This window comes from Pseudophryne corroboree, chromosome 7 (assembly GCF_028390025.1).
Source record: "Pseudophryne corroboree isolate aPseCor3 chromosome 7, aPseCor3.hap2, whole genome shotgun sequence".
Taxonomy (NCBI): domain Eukaryota; kingdom Metazoa; phylum Chordata; class Amphibia; order Anura; family Myobatrachidae; genus Pseudophryne; species Pseudophryne corroboree.
Genome location: NC_086450.1, coordinates 13,809,545 through 13,831,320, shown reverse-complemented (window position 1 = coordinate 13,831,320; position 21,776 = coordinate 13,809,545). Strand labels below are relative to the sequence as shown.

Genomic DNA, 21,776 nt, shown 5'->3' with positions numbered 1-21,776 from the left:
CACACTCTTCTAGTCAAGGAGAAAGAATTCTAAAATTGAAAAACATGAATTGCCTGATTCAGAAATGGACGCAGATGTGTCTTTTGGCCATCCACGTCTGTGACTTTATGCTAATTTCACGTGTGACTCTTAAACAACTGAAACCCCAATTTACAGCATTTCCGTCACTTTAGACGCCATCACCAAAACTTGCAGGTGCAGTTTCTCCATCAGAGAATGACCTCCTGCAGTATGTGAGCGGCTGTGCAACTTTGAAAATGGTCGCGTTCAGCAAAATGCCACGATAATGTCACTAAATGTTGTGACATTGACTTGCGAATTCTCCAGGTAGCTGGAAGGACCCACACACTTACAGCGTTCAGATGAACGGTAAAATAAAATAGTTCTTGTTGGATTACGCATTATACTGCAATAAGTACTATTAGACAATCTTCTTCTGCTGCTAGTGTGTTACGTTCTGTTTTCGGTGCTAGAGCACATTCATTATATTCTGTAAGTGCCCGTTGCTACACAATAATAATTTTGCCATTTTTACATACACGTCTTACATGTTGCTAATGATGAGCTGTTAAGGTAACTCAATAGCTATGAGATGCACTGCAATAAGGATAACCACATGCTCAAACCACTAGCACAACAATCTGGGGTTCCTGCGTTTTTCGTTCTAGTACAAATTAGGTAAACTGTGCGGCCAACAGAACCCATTGTTCATAAGATCAGCATAGTTCCTTGTGCCTTTACTAGGGTTTGGCATTAACACGCGTGTTGAGGTTTTCTGAAGTCTTCTTGCTGTGTGCAATGCATTTAACGTACGATATTTTGAGTAAATTCCAAATGCAAATAAAAATTGAAAGTAGCAAACATGTCACATAAATTCTCACTTCGACTTCCTGAGTTTAAAACACCTAAAAAGGCTTGTGATAAAAAAAGTATACAGTATATTGCAAGAAAAGGCACTCAACTAAAGCAGCAATAGCAGGTAAGAAAGCTATATATTAGTAGTATGCGTTATAACTAGAGATGAGCGGGTTCGGTTTCTTTGAATCCGAACCCGCACGAACTTCACTTTTTTTTTCACGGGTCCGAGCGACTCGGATCTTCCCGCCTTGCTCGGTTAACCCGAGCGCGCCCGAACGTCATCATGACGCTGTCGGATTCTCGCGAGACTCGGATTCTATATAAGGAGCCGCGCGTCGCCGCCATTTTCACACGTGCATTGAGATTGATAGGGAGAGGACGTGGCTGGCGTCCTCTCCATTTAGATTAGATTTAGAAGAGAGAGAGAGAGAGAGATTGCTGTGATACTGTAGATTAGAAGAGAGTGCAGACAGAGTTTAGTGACTGACGACCACAGTGACCAGTGACCACCAGAGACAGTGCAGTTGTTTGTTTTATTTAATATATCTGTTCTCTGCCTGAAAAAAACGATACACAGTCACACAGTGACTCAGTCTGTGTGCACTGCTCAGCCCAGTGTGCTGCACATCAATGTATTGTATATAAAGCTTATAATTGTGGGGGAGACTGGGGAGCACTGCAGGTTGTTATAGCAGGAGCCAGGAGTACATGATAAATAATATTATATTAAAATTAAACAGTGCACACTTTTGCTGCAGGAGTGCCACTGCCAGTGTGACTAGTGGTGACCAGTGCCTGACCACCAGTATATTAGTAGTATTGTATACTATCTCTTTATCAACCAGTCTATATTAGCAGCAGACACAGTACAGTGCGGTAGTTCACGGCTGTGGCTACCTCTGTGTCGGCACTCGGCAGGCAGTCCGTCCATCCATCCATAATTGTATTATAATATATACCACCTAACCGTGGTTTTTTTTTCATTCTTTATACCGTCGTCATACTAGTTGTTGTTACGAGTATACTACTATCTCTTTATCAACCAGTGTACAGTGCGGTAGTTCACGGCTGTGGCTACCTCTGTGTCGGCACTCGGCAGGCAGTCCGTCCAACCATAATTGTATTATATACCACCTAACCGTGGTTTTTTTTTCATTCTTTATACCGTCGTCATACTAGTTGTTACGAGTATACTACTATCTCTTTATCAACCAGTGTACAGTGCGGTAGTTCACGGCTGTGGCTACCTCTGTGTCGGCACTCGGCAGGCAGTCCGTCCATCCATAATTGTATTATAATATATACCACCTAACCGTGGTTTTTTTTTCATTCTTTATACCGTCGTCATACTAGTTGTTACGAGTATACTACTATCTCTTTATCAACCAGTGTACAGTGCGGTAGTTCACGGCTGTGGCTACCTCTGTGTCGGCACTCGGCAGGCAGTCCGTCCAACCATAATTGTATTATAATATATACCACCTAACCGTGGTTTTTTTTTCATTCTTTATACCGTCGTCATACTAGTTGTTACGAGTATACTACTATCTCTTTATCAACCAGTGTACAGTGCGGTAGTTCACGGCTGTGGCTACCTCTGTGTCGGCACTCGGCAGTCCGTCCAACCATAATTGTATTATAATATATACCACCTAACCGTGGTTTTTTTTTCATTCTTTATACCGTCGTCATACTAGTTGTTACGAGTATACTACTATCTCTTTATCAACCAGTGTACAGTGCGGTAGTTCACGGCTGTGGCTACCTCTGTGTCGGCACTCGGCAGGCAGTCCGTCCAACCATAATTGTATTATAATATATACCACCTAACCGTGGTTTTTTTTTCATTCTTTATACCGTCGTCATACTAGTTGTTACGAGTATACTACTATCTCTTTATCAACCAGTGTGCAGTGCGGTAGTTCACGGCTGTGGCTACCTCTGTGTCGGCACTCGGCAGGCAGTCCGTCCAACCATAATTGTATTATAATATATACCACCTAACCGTGGTTTTTTTTTCATTCTTTATACCGTCGTCATACTAGTTGTTACGAGTATACTACTATCTCTTTATCAACCAGTGTACAGTGCGGTAGTTCACGGCTGTGGCTACCTCTGTGTCGGCACTCGGCAGGCAGTCCGTCCATCCATAATTGTATTATAATATATACCACCTAACCGTGGTTTTTTTTTCATTCTTTATACCGTCGTCATACTAGTTGTTACGAGTATACTACTATCTCTTTATCAACCAGTGTACAGTGCGGTAGTTCACGGCTGTGGCTACCTCTGTGTCGGCACTCGGCAGGCAGTCCGTCCAACCATAATTGTATTATAATATATACCACCTAACCGTGGTTTTTTTTTCATTCTTTATACCGTCGTCATACTAGTTGTTACGAGTATACTACTATCTCTTTATCAACCAGTGTACAGTGCGGTAGTTCACGGCTGTGGCTACCTCTGTGTCGGCACTCGGCAGGCAGTCCGTCCAACCATAATTGTATTATAATATATACCACCTAACCGTGGTTTTTTTTTCATTCTTTATACCGTCGTCATACTAGTTGTTACGAGTATACTACTATCTCTTTATCAACCAGTGTACAGTGCGGTAGTTCACGGCTGTGGCTACCTCTGTGTCGGCACTCGGCAGGCAGTCCGTCCATCCATAATTGTATTATAATATATACCACCTAACCGTGGTTTTTTTTTCATTCTTTATACCGTCGTCATACTAGTTGTTACGAGTATACTACTATCTCTTTATCAACCAGTGTACAGTGCGGTAGTTCACGGCTGTGGCTACCTCTGTGTCGGCACTCGGCAGGCAGTCCGTCCAACCATAATTGTATTATAATATATACCACCTAACCGTGTTTTTTTTTTCATTCTTTATACCGTCGTCATACTAGTTGTTACGAGTATACTACTATCTCTTTATCAACCAGTGTACAGTGCGGTAGTTCACGGCTGTGGCTACCTCTGTGTCGGCACTCGGCAGGCAGTCCGTCCATCCATAATTGTATTATAATATATACCACCTAACCGTGGTTTTTTTTTCATTCTTTATACCGTCGTCATACTAGTTGTTACGAGTATACTACTATCTCTTTATCAACCAGTGTACAGTGCGGTAGTTCACGGCTGTGGCTACCTCTGTGTCGGCACTCGGCAGGCAGTCCGTCCAACCATAATTGTATTATAATATATACCACCTAACCGTGGTTTTTTTTTCATTCTTTATACCGTCGTCATACTAGTTGTTACGAGTATACTACTATCTCTTTATCAACCAGTGTACAGTGCGGTAGTTCACGGCTGTGGCTACCTCTGTGTCGGCACTCGGCAGGCAGTCCGTCCAACCATAATTGTATTATAATATATACCACCTAACCGTGGTTTTTTTTTCATTCTTTATACCGTCGTCATACTAGTTGTTACGAGTATACTACTATCTCTTTATCAACCAGTGTACAGTGCGGTAGTTCACGGCTGTGGCTACCTCTGTGTCGGCACTCGGCAGGCAGTCCGTCCATCCATAATTGTATTATATACCACCTAACCGTGGTTTTTTTATACCACCTAACCGTGGCAGTCCGTCCATAATTGTATACTAGTATCCAATCCATCCATCTCCATTGTTTACCTGAGGTGCCTTTTAGTTCTGCCTATAAAATATGGAGAACAAAAAAGTTGAGGTTCCAAAATTAGGGAAAGATCAAGATCCACTTCCACCTCGTGCTGAAGCTGCTGCCACTAGTCATGGCCGAGACGATGAAATGCCAGCAACGTTGTCTGCCAAGGCCGATGCCCAATGTCATAGTACAGAGCATGTAAAATCCAAAACACCAAATATCAGTAAAAAAAGGACCCCAAAATCTAAAATAAAATTGTCGGAGGAGAAGCGTAAACTTGCCAATATGCCATTTACCACACGGAGTGGCAAGGAACGGCTGAGGCCCTGGCCTATGTTCATGGCTAGTGGTTCAGCTTCACATGAGGATGGAAGCACTCAGCCTCTCGCTAGAAAACTGAAAAGACTCAAGCTGGCAAAAGCACCGCAAAGAACTGTGCGTTCTTTGAAATCCCAAATCCACAAGGAGAGTCCAATTGTGTCGTTTGCGATGCCTGACCTTCCCAACACTGGACGTGAAGAGCATGCGCCTTCCACTATTTGCATGCCCCCTGCAAGTGCTGGAAGGAGCACCCGCAGTCCAGTTCCTGATAGTCAGATTGAAGATGTCAGTGTTGAAGTACACCAGGATGAGGAGGATATGGGTGTTGCTGGCGCTGGGGAGGAAATTGACCAGGAGGATTCTGATGGTGAGGTGGTTTGTTTAAGTCAGGCACCCGGGGAGACACCTGTTGTCCGTGGGAGGAATATGGCCGTTGACATGCCAGGTGAAAATACCAAAAAAATCAGCTCTTCGGTGTGGAGGTATTTCATCAGAAATGCGGACAACAGGTGTCAAGCCGTGTGTTCCCTTTGTCAAGCTGTAATAAGTAGGGGTAAGGACGTTAACCACCTCGGAACATCCTCCCTTATACGTCACCTGCAGCGCATTCATAATAAGTCAGTGACAAGTTCAAAAACTTTGGGTGACAGCGGAAGCAGTCCACTGACCAGTAAATCCCTTCCTCTTGTAACCAAGCTCACGCAAACCACCCCACCAACTCCCTCAGTGTCAATTTCCTCCTTCCCCAGGAATGCCAATAGTCCTGCAGGCCATGTCACTGGCAAGTCTGACGAGTCCTCTCCTGCCTGGGATTCCTCCGATGCATCCTTGCGTGTAACGCCTACTGCTGCTGGCGCTGCTGTTGTTGCCGCTGGGAGTCGATGGTCATCCCAGAGGGGAAGTCGTAAGCCCACTTGTACTACTTCCAGTAAGCAATTGACTGTTCAACAGTCCTTTGCGAGGAAGATGAAATATCACAGCAGTCATCCTACTGCAAAGCGGATAACTGAGTCCTTGACAACTATGTTGGTGTTAGACGTGCGTCCGGTATCCGCCGTTAGTTCACAGGGAACTAGACAATTTATTGAGGCAGTGTGCCCCCGTTACCAAATACCATCTAGGTTCCACTTCTCTAGGCAGGCGATACCGAGAATGTACACGGACGTCAGAAAAAGACTCACCAGTGTCCTAAAAAATGCAGTTGTACCCAATGTCCACTTAACCACGGACATGTGGACAAGTGGAGCAGGGCAGGGTCAGGACTATATGACTGTGACAGCCCACTGGGTAGATGTATGGACTCCCGCCGCAAGAACAGCAGCGGCGGCACCAGTAGCAGCATCTCGCAAACGCCAACTCTTTCCTAGGCAGGCTACGCTTTGTATCACCGCTTTCCAGAATACCCACACAGCTGAAAACCTCTTACGGCAACTGAGGAAGATCATCGCGGAATGGCTTACCCCAATTGGACTCTCCTGTGGATTTGTGGCATCGGACAACGCCAGCAATATTGTGTGTGCATTAAATATGGGCAAATTCCAGCACGTCCCATGTTTTGCACATACCTTGAATTTGGTGGTGCAGAATTTTTTTAAAAACGACAGGGGCGTGCAAGAGATGCTGTCGGTGGCCAGAAAAATTGCGGGACACTTTCGGCGTACAGGCACCACGTACAGAAGACTGGAGCACCACCAAAAACTACTGAACCTGCCCTGCCATCATCTGAAGCAAGAAGTGGTAACGAGGTGGAATTCAACCCTCTATATGCTTCAGAGGTTGGAGGAGCAGCAAAAGGCCATTCAAGCCTATACAATTGAGCACGATATAGGAGATGGAATGCACCTGTCTCAAGTGCAGTGGAGAATGATTTCAACGTTGTGCAAGGTTCTGATGCCCTTTGAACTTGCCACACGTGAAGTCAGTTCAGACACTGCCAGCCTGAGTCAGGTCATTCCCCTCATCAGGCTTTTGCAGAAGAAGCTGGAGGCATTGAAGAAGGAGCTAACACGGAGCGATTCCGCTAGGCATGTGGGACTTGTGGATGCAGCCCTTAATTCGCTTAACAAGGATTCACGGGTGGTCAATCTGTTGAAATCAGAGCACTACATTTTGGCCACCGTGCTCGATCCTAGATTTAAAGCCTACCTTGGATCTCTCTTTCCGGCAGACACAGGTCTGCTGGGGTTGAAAGACCTGCTGGTGACAAAATTGTCAAGTCAAGCGGAACGCGACCTGTCAACATCTCCTCCTTCACATTCTCCCGCAACTGGGGGTGCGAGGAAAAGGCTCAGAATTCCGAGCCCACCCGCTGGCGGTGATGCAGGGCAGTCTGGAGCGACTGCTGATGCTGACATCTGGTCCGGACTGAAGGACCTGACAACGATTACGGACATGTCGTCTACTGTCACTGCATATGATTCTCTCAACATTGATAGAATGGTGGAGGATTATATGAGTGACCGCATCCAAGTAGGCACGTCACACAGTCCGTACTTATACTGGCAGGAAAAAGAGGCAATTTGGAGGCCCTTGCACAAACTGGCTTTATTCTACCTAAGTTGCCCTCCCACAAGTGTGTACTCCGAAAGAGTGTTTAGTGCCGCCGCTCACCTTGTCAGCAATCGGCGTACGAGGTTACATCCAGAAAATGTGGAGAAGATGATGTTCATTAAAATGAATTATAATCAATTCCTCCGCGGAGACATTGACCAGCAGCAATTGCCTCCACAAAGTACACAGGGAGCTGAGATGGTGGATTCCAGTGGGGACGAATTGATAATCTGTGAGGAGGGGGATGTACACGGTGATATATCGGAGGGTGAAGATGAGGTGGACATCTTGCCTCTGTAGAGCCAGTTTGTGCAAGGAGAGATTAATTGCTTCTTTTTTGGGGGGGGTCCAAACCAACCCGTCATATCAGTCACAGTCGTGTGGCAGACCCTGTCACTGAAATGATGGGTTGGTTAAAGTGTGCATGTCCTGTTTTGTTTATACAACATAAGGGTGGGTGGGAGGGCCCAAGGATAATTCCATCTTGCACCTCTTTTTTCTTTTCTTTTTCTTTGCATCATGTGCTGATTGGGGAGGGTTTTTTGGAAGGGACATCCTGCGTGACACTGCAGTGCCACTCCTAGATGGGCCCGGTGTTTGTGTCGGCCACTAGGGTCGCTAATCTTACTCACACAGCTACCTCATTGCGCCTCTTTTTTTCTTTGCGTCATGTGCTGTTTGGGGAGGGTTTTTTGGAAGGGACATCCTGCGTGACACTGCAGTGCCACTCCTAGATGTGCCCGGTGTTTGTGTCGGCCACTAGGGTCGCTAATCTTACTCACACAGCTACCTCATTGCGCCTCTTTTTTTCTTTGCGTCATGTGCTGTTTGGGGAGGGTTTTTTGGAAGGGACATCCTGCGTGACACTGCAGTGCCACTCCTAGATGTGCCCGGTGTTTGTGTCGGCCACTAGGGTCGCTAATCTTACTCACACAGTCAGCTACCTCATTGCGCCTCTTTTTTTCTTTGCGTCATGTGCTGTTTGGGGAGGGTTTTTTGGAAGGGCCATCCTGCGTGACACTGCAGTGCCACTCCTAGATGGGCCCGGTGTTTGTGTCGGCCACTAGGGTCGCTAATCTTACTCACACAGCTACCTCATTGCGCCTCTTTTTTTCTTTGCGTCATGTGCTGTTTGGGGAGGGTTTTTTGGAAGGGACATCCTGCGTGACACTGCAGTGCCACTCCTAGATGGGCCCGGTGTTTGTGTCGGCCACTAGGGTCGCTTATCTTACTCACACAGCGACCTCGGTGCAAATTTTAGGACTAAAAATAATATTGTGAGGTGTGAGGTATTCAGAATAGACTGAAAATGAGTGTAAATTATGGTTTTTGAGGTTAATAATACTTTGGGATCAAAATGACCCCCAAATTCTATGATTTAAGCTGTTTTTTAGTGTTTTTGGAAAAAAACACCCGAATCCAAAATACACCCGAATCCGACAAAAATAATTCGGTGAGGTTTTGCAAAAACGCGTTCGAACCCAAAACACGGCCGCGGAACCGAACCCAAAACCAAAACACAAAACCCGAAAAATTTCAGGCGCTCATCTCTAGTTATAACAGTCCACGGCCTTTTGCAGAATGTCTTTGTGATTTGCGTAAAGGGGTATTCTCTGGTCTACAACTTGCCACTGGACAGCGTACTCTTCATCATGACATTGTATATTCTAGATAGAAACATAAGAAAATATAACTTTATATTAGAGAACCATTTAGACTTACCAAGCCTTAAAATTATTCAGCATGTAACAAATACAATATTTATAATTTTATCAAATACACTTCAAACCACGTTGTGCAGTTTCCAAAATTCCTATTTCCACAATGTTCACATTAAAGCAATATTGTTGTGATATACCTTGAGTGTGTGCATTACAAAGAATTGCTTAGTGGGTGGCTGACCAGAATTCTTCCCTTATGGCCAGGCCAACTCTCCCATATTTTCTGTAAGAACAAATATACTTTTTTATTAAAAAAAGATATCCTTATTTGGGCTCTTAGATGACAAAAGTATTAAATATTCAAAAGTACTGTACGTATGACTGTGGCTTATTGCATCAACAACCAACAGGAACCAGATGAAAATGACTGTGGTGCATTTAGCAGCACGGTAAGTGTAAATACTGTACAGTAGATAATATTTTCCCTTCTTAGCAAGTTTTGTATATTCTGGTGATGTGCAGTTCGGCTCTCCAGAAATCTGTATCCACCTGAATTTTGTGATCCGAATCTAATCAAAACCCCGTGAGGATTTCCTGAGGAGATCCAATCCGTACAGAGTACCAGTTCGGATATTCCCCTGGTCTGGAATCCGGATATTAAATCCAAATTTCAGTCTTTGGATTGCAAATATGATATGATTTTTGCTGTTTTTTATTGATTTTTTTGAAAAATATATTTTTTCCTTCCTAAACCCAACTAGCAAAAATAGTGAGAAATCCACTGTTCCAGACATGGTGTCTGGTCTCAAAGTCAACCACACTTAGGTCGACAGTCATTAGGTTGACCACTATTGGTTGACATACATTAGGTCAACATGGTTTCTAGGTCAATATGGTCACTAAGTCGACGTGTACTACAGTATGTCGACTTGACAAAAGGTTGACATGAGTTTTTTTTTTTAAATATAATTTTTTGAACATTTTCATACTTTACTATCCACGTGGACTACGATTGGGAATAGTAACCTTGCCCGAAGCATGGCGAGTGAAGTAAGCCATGCAAGAGGACATGGTGCACTAATTAGGGTTCCTGGTCACTCTACAAAGAAAACGACACCAAATTTTTTAAACCATGTCGACATTTTGTCATGTCGACCTAATGCTTGCGGCAACCTATTTTAGGTGTGACCAACATTCGTCGACCTAAGTGTGGTCGACCCTATGAACCACACCCCCAGACATATAACCTATGAGCACAGAACTCTCCATATGCCCATAATGTTTCAGGTACAGTAGCAGATGGCATTTCACCAATCTTATATTCGCGTAAAGGGAACGTTAAATAAAGATGAATTTTATTGTAGAATTTTCTAGATTATAATTAGAGATGAGCGGGTTCGGTTCACCGAGAACCGAATCCCCCCGAACTCCACGTGTCAAACACGGTTCCGAGCCTTGCTCGGTTATTCCCGCCTGACTCGGAAAACCCGAACGAGTCAAAACGTCATCATCCCACTGTCGGATTCTCGCGAGATTAGGATTCCATATAAAGTCGCATTGTAGACAGAGCGGAGGGGACGTGGCTACGTTCTCTCAGTAAAAAGCTCAATATCAGTGCTCAGTATCAGTGCTTACTTATTGCTGCTCAGTAATACTAGTAGTGTGTCTCTCCTGCTCAGTGTCAGTTCTAGTATCCTCATCAGTGCTCAGTATCACTACTCATTTGTCTTGTGCTGCATTGTGGTGACCAGTATACTACAGTACAAAAGTCCAATGCTGTTCTCGCTGCCCAGTGTCAGTTCTAGTATCCTCATCAGTGCTCAGTATCACTACTCATTGTCTTGTGCTGCATTGTGGTGACCAGTATACTACAGTACAATAGTCCAGTGCTGTTCTCGCTGCCCAGTGTCAGTTCTAGTATCCTCATCAGTGCTCAGTATCACTACTCATTGTCTTGTGCTGCATTGTGGTGACCAGTATACTACAGTACAATAGTCCAGTGCTGTTCTCGCTGCCCAGTGTCAGTTCTAGTATCCTCATCAGTGTTCAGTATCACTACTCATTGTCTTGTGCTGCATTGTGGTGATCAGTATACTACAGTACAATAGTCCAGTGCTGCATCTCGCTGCTCAGTGTCAGTTCTAGTATCCTCATCAGTGCTCAGTATCACTACTCATTGTCTTGTGCTGCATTGTGGTGACCAGTATACTACAGTACAATAGTCCAGTGCTATTCTCGCTGCCCAGTGTCAGTTCTAGTATCCTCATCAGTGCTCAGTATCACTACTCATTGTCTTGTGCTGCATTGTGGTGACCAGTATACTACAGTACAATAGTCCAGTGCTGCATCTTGCTGCCCAGTGTCAGTTCTAGTATCCTCATCAGTGCTCAGTATCACTGCTCATTGTCTTGTGCTGCATTGTGGTGACCAGTATACTACAGTACAAAAGTCCAGTGCTGCATCTTGCTGCTCAGTGTCAGTTCTAGTATCCTCATCAGTGCTCAGTATCACTACTCATTGTCTTGTGCTGCATTGTGGTGACCAGTATACTACAGTACAATAGTCCAGTGCTGTTCTCGCTGCCCAGTGTCAGTTCTAGTATCCTCATCAGTGCTCAGTATCACTACTCATTGTCTTGTGCTGCATTGTGGTGACCAGTATACTACAGTACAATAGTCCAGTGCTGCATCTTGCTGCCCAGTGTCAGTTCTAGTATCCTCATCAGTGCTCAGTATCACTACTCATTGTCTTGTGCTGCATTGTGGTGATCAGTATACTACAGTACAATAGTCCAGTGCTGCATCTTGCTGCCCAGTGTCAGTTCTAGTATTCTCATCAGTGCTCAGTATCACTACTCATTGTCTTGTGCTGCATTGTGGTGACCAGTATACTACAGTACAATAGTCTAGTGCTGTTCTCGCTGCTCTGTGTCAGTTCTAGTATCCTCATCAGTGCTCAGTATCACTGCTCATTGTCTTGTGCTGCATTGTGGTGCTCAGTGTACTACAGTACATTACTAATAGTCCAGTGTCTTGTGCTGCATCTTGCTTCTGTAGGGTGCTGTGGCAGTGTCCTGTCACTGTGCATAGGTCATCATCATTCCAGTCACAGTGGTATCTTGGGGGTGACAATTCCAGAGGGCTTTTGTGCTGTTCACTAATACTAGTACAGTGTCTTGTGCTGCATCGTGCTGTTCGGTGTCAGTTCTCCGTAGTATCATCAGTGCTTAGTATAATCAGTGATTGATCAGTATAATCAGTGCTCAGTATCATCAGTGCGCTGTTAGACGTGCGCCCGTTATCCACCATTAGTGCAGTGGGATTTACACAATTGATGAAGTTATTGTGTCCCCGGTACCAAATCCCATTTAGATTCCACTTTACTAGGCAGGTGATAGCGAGATTTTGCCAATTAATTCCAGTGATTTATAATTATTAATTACAGTGATCTTGCCAATTAATTACAGTGATTTATAATTATTCATTATAGTGATTTTGACATTTAATTCCAGTGATTTGGATGTATAATTACAGTGATTTTGCCAGTTAATTCCAGTAATTTATAATTATTAATTACAGTGATCTTGCCAATTAATTCCAGTGATTTGGATGTATAATTCCAGTGATTTGGACGTATAATTCCAGTTGGAATTGTTTGTATCGCTTGGCTTAGTCATACAGCTACCTCATTGCACCTCTTCGACATCTTTGCTGTTTGGGGCCTAGTTTTTGAAAAGTGCCATCCTGTGTGACACTGCCGTATGAGTCATGGGGTACTGCCGTATAAGTCCACTAATTGCAGATTTTTTTAAAAGTGACTGGAGCGTGCTGGAGATGCTGTCAGTGGACTGAACAATTGCGGCCCACTCTTGACATTCAGCCACTGCGTGACACTACTAGATGGGCCAGGTGGTTGTGTCGCTTAGCTTAGGCCTACAGCAACCTCGGTGCACCTTTTTTTCTTCTTTGCATCATGTGCTGTTTGGGGCCTTTTTTTGATATCTGCCCTCCTGTCAGCCACTGCAGTGCCACTCCTAGATGGGCCAGGTGTTTGTGCCACCCACTTGGGTCGCTTAGCTTAGTCATCCAGCGACCTTGGTGCAAATTCTAGGACTAAAAATAATATTGTGAGGTGTGAGGTGTTCAGAAAAGACAGGAAATGAGTGGAAATTATGGTTATTGAGGTTAATAATACTATAGGATCAAAATTATCCCCACAATCTATGATTTAAGCTGTTTTTGAGGGGTTTTTGAAAAAAAAACACCCAAATCCGACAAAAAATTCGAAAGGGAGGTTTTGCCAAAACACGTCCGAATCCAAAACACGACCGCGGAACCGAATCCAAAACCAAAACCCGAAAAATGCCCCCTGCACAACTCTAATTGTAATACAATGCAATATTATCGGAAAACATTGTTTCACTATTATTACTTTTTATTTGATCAATATTACTATTTTATAACTCAAATGAATGAATGTACATTATTATATTGCCCTAAATAACCTATATTTCATCTTTGTAAACCATAGTGGGAGCTACACTGATGATTTGATAACCAATCAGGAATCATTTGTACACAGTTTGGGGCACGAGAGCTATGGACCACCAGTCACATTCTGTCTAATGTGAGAGAAGTAGGAGTGCACTGGGCAAAAGAGTTAAAAGTAAGGCTGAGAACAAAACGTAACACATGGTCATATACATTATCTTACTTCATTTAATTCTAGTAGTAGTGGGTCATCGTGCTCATCATAGTGTATGCTCTTTGCAGTTGTTTCGATCCAAGCATTGTCTGTATTTCTTGGATCATCAACATATCCTTTGTATACCTACAGGAAAAATATAGAACACACACAGTAGTCACAGTTGTCTTGAATCAAAATGAATTAATCTAGGTGATTCTTGAAAATGTATTTATGAAGGGCTGGGAGGAGATGTGGGCCTTGAAGTATTACTTTCTAGCAAGAAAACGTGTGGCGGTATGGGAGGAGGGAATGAATGTGAAGCCGAGGAAGTTTGCAAGAGAGCAAGTTCCTCCACAAGGGCTCAGCACAGTGAAAGACATTCTGGAGAAGGAAGGTCAGAGTAGAGTGCCGAGGTGTCAGGGGTATGTCATATATTAATTATGATACCAGTGGCAGCAAAGACAAGGACAGTTGTGAGGTCATTGTTGTGAGACAGCTTGGTCGGGGCAGAAGACGGTGGTAATGGAGGCGAGAAGGAGTCTACAGAAGAGGAGAAGCTGGTGGAGTCGAGGATGTCAAATTTCCACCTAGTAATATTGGTCCAAGTAGCAGGGGGGGTGGTTGGAGAGAGGGAGGGGGGGGGTCAATAACGTCAAAGACAGAACAGAGATAAGAGAGCACCAGGTCAAGGGAGTAGCCACTCATGTGGAAGGGGAGGAGGTGGAGTAAGAAATATTTGATGGACACATGCAAGGAGAGGTCATCAATCTGTATGTTAAACCCTCAGGATAAGGTAGGGGAGAACTAAGCATAATAAATGCCTGTGGGGCAGATGTACTGAGCATTGTAGAGTGGAGAGAGATAAAGCCCCAGCCAATCAGCTCCCAACTGCCATGTTACAGGCTGTGTTTGAAAAATGACAGTTGGGAGCTGATTGGTTGGTACTTTATCTCTCTTTACTTTACCTCTCTAAGGTTTAGTACTGTACATCTCTCCCTAAAAGGTCTATTTGCTAAGCCTTGGAGAGAGATAAAGTACCAACCAACCACAGCCTGTAACATGGCAGATAGGAGCTGATACTTTAGCTCTCTCAAGTTTATCTCTCTCCAAGGCTTAGTAAATAGACCCCCTAATCTCAAAACTGCGCACTGACAAATTGTTTTACATAGAATGCGGATTAGAAAAAAATACAATCAATTGTACTTCACATTCATTATCTGCGCTTAAGTCAGTAACTATATACAGTACCATTCTATATAGCGAATCATCTTTTCCCATAGTGATCAACTGGCACTAGCATATGGTAGTGCCCTCCCGCCCCCTCCCCTCAATGCAGTGAGCCATACCCATCTACATGTGTGAATTCACTGTTTAGCTTATACCCAGCAGGTACAGGGTCTATCTGGGAGTGTATCTTAGCTTATCAGAAGTGCGAATGAAAGGATCGCAGAGCGGCTACAAAAAAAAATTGTGCAGTTTCAGAGTAGCTCCAGACCTACTCAGTGCTTGCGATCACTTCAGACTGTTCAGTTCCTGTTTTGACGTCACAAACACGCCCTGCGTTCGGCCAGCCACGCCTGCGTTTTATCTGGCACGCCTGCGTTTTTTTGAACACTCCCTGAAAACGGTCAGTTGACACCCAAAAACGCCCACTTCATGTCAATCACTCTGCGGCCAGCAGTGCGACAGAAAAGCTTCGCTAGACCTTGTGTAAAACTACATTGGCTGTTGTGAAAGTACGTTGCGCGTGCGCACTGCGCCGCATGTGCAGAAGTGCCGTTTTTTTTGCATCATCGCTGCACAGCAAACATTTTTAGCTAGCGATCAACTCGGAATGACCACCTATGTGTGAGCTTAAACATTGATATTTAACCACGTGAACTACATGCAGCCAGTATGAATGGGTGCCAAAATGAACAGCAGCCACAAACATCTTGTAACCAATTAAATAAAAGCCCAAAAACGTGTTTCCTTTATGCTCTGGAGCCATATGGGCATATATTCATTTATAAGCACATGTACTATAGTGTCAATTTATCAAAATATTCAAGAGTACATCAACAAAATGTCAGCATTGTTTATTATCAGAACCTCAGCAACTGCTGAGAGCTGCGTCTATATCTGCATGAGCCACATACTGTAATTACATCCAAAATGTTTTCACATGTGTTTTAACGTGCTACAGTACCTGGAGACTATGGGGGTCATTCAGTTGCAGTTGTTCGCAGTGGTGCGACCGGGTCTGACCTGCACATGCGCTGTGACCGCAATGCACAGGTGCGTCGCTGCCCAGCGACGGGAAACGCCGGGCAGCGTGGGACCTTATGAAGAACGCGATCGCAGCGGCGATCGAAAAGTAATTGACAGCAGGAAGGCGTCTCTGGGTGGCAACTGACCGTTTTCTAGGAGTGTCGTGGAAAACGCAGGCGTGTCCAAGCGTTTGCAGGGCGGGTGTCTGACGTCAATTCCGGGACCGGACAGGCTGAAGTGATCGCAGCAGCTGAGTAAGTTCTGGGCAACTCAGAAATTGCAAACAACTTTTTGCACAGCTCCACTGCACAAGCGATCGCATACTTGCTAAGCTAAAATACACTCCCCCATCGACTATCTGATCGCACAGCTGCAATAAACTTCTACCGTGTGATCAACTCGGAATGAGGGCCTAAGAGTAGCATTTATGGTCATTTAATAACTGAGTACGGTATTATTTATTAGTATTGAATAACAATTGGCAATATGTATATTATCGTATCTTACTTCTCTGCTTTTGCTCATGAAGTTTTGGAAAGTTTCTAAGAATTTGTATTTGAAGATCTTCTTTAATTTGCGCGGAAGGGCTTCCCCTGGTTCCAGTGATCCCTGTTGAGAAAATGTAAATAAAACTGTATGAAGTAAGAATATAATCCATCTTGTTATCCCTATAGCAGGTTGCCTTTATTGTCTATATGGGAGCAACCCCTAAAGGCTAAATATAAGTACTTTCCCCCTGCTGTGAACCTACAAAGCATGACTAGAACACATCTACAGTACAGTGTTCTGCTAGGAACGTCATGAACAAGTAAATGGGAAGTTTTCCATTTCTAAAATTCTTTAACTTACAAAGTCACTGATTATACAAGCTATTAATTTATCATTGTGTTACTGAGTAATAAATAATAATGTGGCTCATACTAAATACGGTACAGTGCTTTATGCTATCAGGTACAAGGGGCGGTGACACCAGTTGATTGAAAGTATAGGATACGGAAGAACTGTGTACATACAGTATATACATTGCCCCATTATGAATATTGTGTTATCCCGTTACATTGTATTTGTTGTCCCCTTGGTTTACCATCTATCAATAAAGACATATAATAATGACATCATAAGTTATTACTCAGTGTCGTCATCATCATTAATTACTTGGAGTGGGAAATGCAATAAATACAATATAGGATTCTCTTTCCACTAATATAATATTTATTTAAATAAGACAAGAAGATCAATTCCCGGAAAAGAGACCTAAACAAAAAACCCCCATACTGCTCTGTGAGATACAGGACACCTGGAGTAATCATTAATATGGACCTTATGGAAATAATGATGTTGTGGGATCCGGTAGCTTGACTTTATAGATATTATAATCACGTATTCAAGCCTTCAATCAATGTATTGGGATTCAGCAATAAAGAGATGTTTTATTCAATCATTGTAAATGTCAACATGACTTTCCCCATCTTTGTATAACCGACACGCATGTCTCTGCATTCATTACTGTGTACTGTGTGTTGCACATAAGGTGCCTACCCCCGGGAGAGCCCAGTGCTCCGCTGAGCTGTGTTTCATCACCAGGACTTCCAGCATTTTCTTTGACTTTTTTCTACTAATAGATTTATCCTTATTTCTCTTCCACCTGCAGAAAAAAAATAGAACATTATTTCAATATAATAAAGGTTATCTCTGCATGTGTATATACAGGCTAACTGATCCAGATGCGGTCGCAACACTCACCGAAGCCATCGCAACAGTTTCAGCAACGGCATGCTCCTCCGCATCTGCGAAACAGATGCGAGGAACACCAACTCCTTGAGTGTCTAAATGGCAGCACAGAAAAGCGGCAGTCGCTGCGACGCTGGTGTCATGTTTTTTGCGCACTAGATCGCAGTCGCACGCCGCAACGCATCCCAAAAATGGTCACGACACACCTGCGATTTTGCAGACTCTCCCCGTTAACTCCCCCATATGGCTTGCTGTCAATCACTCTGCGTCTGATTCCTCGCTGCGAGTGGCATCGCAAAAGGTACCTTGGCGCATGTGCAAGCCGATAACCGCTCAGCTGCGACGCCATCAAAGTTGCAGCCGCATTTGAATCAGGCCCTAAGCTTTCATCTGAGAAATTGCACTGCCCATAACACGAAACCTACAGTATAAAGGTGAAGAAAACAGAGATAAAATATTTCTCACACCGGATTGCAACTAAAAATAGTAATATAGGTATACCAAAGAGACAACTAATATATCTGGTATCCGTTTGGCAGGTCTACTTAGGCTTAGGTTGACAGTCACTATTGGTCGACATGGACAAATGGTTGACACGCGAAAATGGTCGCCACATGAAAATGTCGACATGGCTTTTTTTTTTTTAAATATAGATTTGTAACTTTTAATATATAGATTTGTAACTTTTTCATACTTTACCATTCACGTGGACAACGATTGGGAATAGTAACCTGTGCCGAGCGCAGCGGTAGTAAACGCGGTACACTAATTGGGGTTCCTGGTCATGTTATGGAAAAAAAATGACACCAAAAAGAGTTTAAAAAAAAAAACCATGTCGACTTATCATGTGTCGACCTGCCCTGCGTTGACCATTTTCATATGTTGACTATTTTTCCATGTCAACCATGTCAATGTCGACCAATAGTGGTCAACTTAATGACTGTCGACCTTACAATGGTCGACCATTCATACCAGAACCATGAGATCTTATGTTTAGGCAATTCCGCTTAGAATTGTAATGGAATGTTTGTTTCTGCTAAATGTAGCCAATAACACCTATGAAATTGTTACAAGTACAAATTAATCTTCTGCCAAGCACTAATGATTCAGAGATGGATGCAACGGCGATTTTGTACGGAGTGGGGTGATTTTTTTTTTTGCCAGATAACGTGCGTGTATATTGCACTGCGCATGTGCCGCGATGGTCTTACGGTGGCAGTCGCAATGAGGATTTACACACTAGTCATTGACAGTCAGGGGCCATTTGTAGGAAGTAAAGGAGGAGTGACGACTCACACACAGGCGTGTCGCAACCATCTGTGACTGCGATCCCGTACGCAGAATATAATGGCTCCTGCGTCTTACTCCCAGCAGCCAGAAGGTCGATGTTCATCCAATGGTTGCGTTGTACACAAGCAACGGTTCTCAGATGCCTGCAGTGGACTATGGGGTATATTCAATACCTGTCAGATCCTTTCCTATGGAAAGCATCCGACAGGTCGGTATTCAATGCTGCGTTTCCGACAAAGTCAATCAAACTTGTCGGAAACGGGGCTATGTGAATGGCTCGCCTCCACTTCTTTGGCCCTGCGACCAGTGTACCTGTAACCAGGAGCTGTGAGCTCTAACTGTCCAGCTGGGGGAGCAGGATGACGGCGTGTGCCGCTGCGGGACCGGAGCTTCGACCGCCCCCTCTACCGCGGTGTCCAGGAAACCCTGTACCAAAGTAAGGCACAGCAGATGAGATGTGGGAGGCTGCTGGAACCGGTACTGTTCCGGGCGCGGCAAGATGGTCTAGATCCAGGACAGACGGCACTGCTGGAGAGGTCGCCGGGTCAAGCCGTCAGTGAAGGCCGCAGCCAGGACCAGCTGCAGGGACCCGCCGAGAGTGTTCAGCTCCAGCGGAAACATCAGAGGCAGCAGCCACCAACAGCAGCAAGGAGGCAGGGGAGAAAGCCAAGGATGCAGCGGTAATGATGTGTCCCGCTCCCCCGTCTCTTCTCCCCGGTTGCGACAATGTCAGTCCAACTTTTAAAAAGCTGGATTGACATTGTCGGTACCGGGACAAAAACCTGTCTGATTTGGCTGCGGAACACGTGGATCCGCAGCTAATCCGACAATCCACACAGTTTCCGGCAAGTCGGGAATTCCCGACTTGTCGGAAAAAATGGCCCGGCATTGAATAGGTCGGAACCCCTTCCGACCTAAACCTGTTGGAAACTGCCATCTTTCCGACAAGACAGCAGTTTCCGACAGGTATTGAATACACCCCATACTGTACAAAGTCAGGCGGCTGCAACATTTGCATATTTGCACAGCCGCTGTGTACAGAGTAACGGCAGCGACGGCATTTGCATAAATCTCTGTTTCAGGCCATTAGCTCCAAACCAAGGATGTCTACTTACTGTGTTATTACAGGGTGCACTGCATGGTTCGGGCCAAACCAACATAAACTTCCTCTGCCTCTCAATCCAGTTCGTCCCATTGGATTCCTGCCAAAAATGACAGAAATGACTTTGTTACCGGAGATCAAATATAAAAGATGCATGCTGTTACCAGAACTGGTGAGCCGGCCGTGATGTGGCCAGTTCTGTCTGTACAAGAAATCCTCCCGGCATAACGGAGATGACAATTACAAATTACAAACTCAGTATAAAGGGTTGCGTGATATATAAACATAGAGTCTAATTCAGATCTAATTGCTGGGCTGTGTTTTTGCTGCCCTGCGATCAGATAGTCGCCGCCTACAGGGGGAGGGGAAAAGCGATGTGCAAGCGTGCGATCGCTTCTGTTGCAGAGTCGCACCAAAATCAGTTTGTGCAGTCTCTGCGCAGCCCAGGACTTACGCTTCCTGTGCGATGGAATACTGCTGATCGGGGGCCGGAGCTGACGTCAGACACCCTCCCTCAAAACGCCTGAGCCCGCCTGCGTTTTTCTGGACACTCCCGGAAAACGGTCAATTGCCACCCACAAACGGCCTCTTCCTGTCAATCTCCTTGCAAATCCCGCTGCAGGGCGCCAATACCCATAGCAGCCTTCCATCGCGCCGGCGCAGTGCAGCTCAGATGCATGCGCAGTTCGGATCTGACTGTTTTTGCACAGCAGCGATCAGATCTGAATTACCCCCATAGGCAGGTCTCCCGGATTTGTAATGAGTAACACTTTTGCTAAATACGGTCAGTATTTTCATTATACAGGTTACATTTCATGAACACTTCCAGACCCCAACTGTAAAATATTCCATTATTATAAATGCGTGGCAATCCCTCTCAGAGCAAGTGGGCGGAGTCGTCAATGGGCCATGAGTAATCTTACCAACAAGCGAAGCTCAGGTTGCCTGGATGTCACAATTATTATGAGAGCCATATAATTCAAATGGACATGTTTAACACTAATCATCTTATACAGAGTTTTCACATTAATTAACGTCGTTTTTCCCCTCTGACTGCGCAATTCTGTTGCGTGGGGGGTGGGTTATGAGCGAGAAAGCCACTGACATCACCACCTGTAATCACTGGTTGATTCTCACACACGTGCATTCCCTTTGTCATCCTAAACGTTATGCCACTTACTGTACTGTAGGTAGTAACACCCAAAGACAATGGCTGTCACATACCTATTAATCTTCTTAAGAACACAAGCACAGAACAATGCTATTGTTATACATAACTTAACTTAATAATCACATCTGAGATCACTTTTTTTTGTTGAATATATTATATTTACAAATACTCGAAAACAATTATTAGATCAACTCAGGGGTGTAGCCAGAACTCTATGAGACCCATAGCAACACTCTAACGGTGCCCCCCACCCTAATGTTCCTAGAGAGACATCTTTCTCCATATCAGCTGCTCATCTTATGCTCCATAGCTGTGTCCTTTTTTTTGATCCATGGTTGTGCTCTGGTTCATGATATTTCCCATAGTAGTGACCTCGCCAGGATAACATCTTCTACACATAACTCCCGTACCATTAAAACTCATTAGAAATGGTACGTCACCCCGTTAGGCAGCCTTATCCTACATAGAAATCTGGTGAGAGATCATATCCCCGTGATCTCTTATCTCACATCATTTAC

General features: G+C 44.4%; 1 protein-coding gene across 1 annotated transcript in view; it reads right to left on the bottom strand.

The window, feature by feature from the left end:
• Nucleotides 1-8,786: 8,786 nt before the first annotated feature.
• TRPM2 (transient receptor potential cation channel subfamily M member 2) overlaps nt 8,787-21,776 on the bottom strand; it is a 177,652-nt gene continuing 164,662 nt past the window's right edge. The window contains 5 exon segments of the mRNA XM_063932704.1: nt 8,787-9,034; nt 13,742-13,858; nt 16,472-16,573; nt 17,504-17,609; nt 20,101-20,187. Of these exon segments, the coding sequence (XP_063788774.1) occupies nt 8,918-9,034; nt 13,742-13,858; nt 16,472-16,573; nt 17,504-17,609; nt 20,101-20,187 (529 nt within the window). The 3' untranslated portion in view covers nt 8,787-8,917.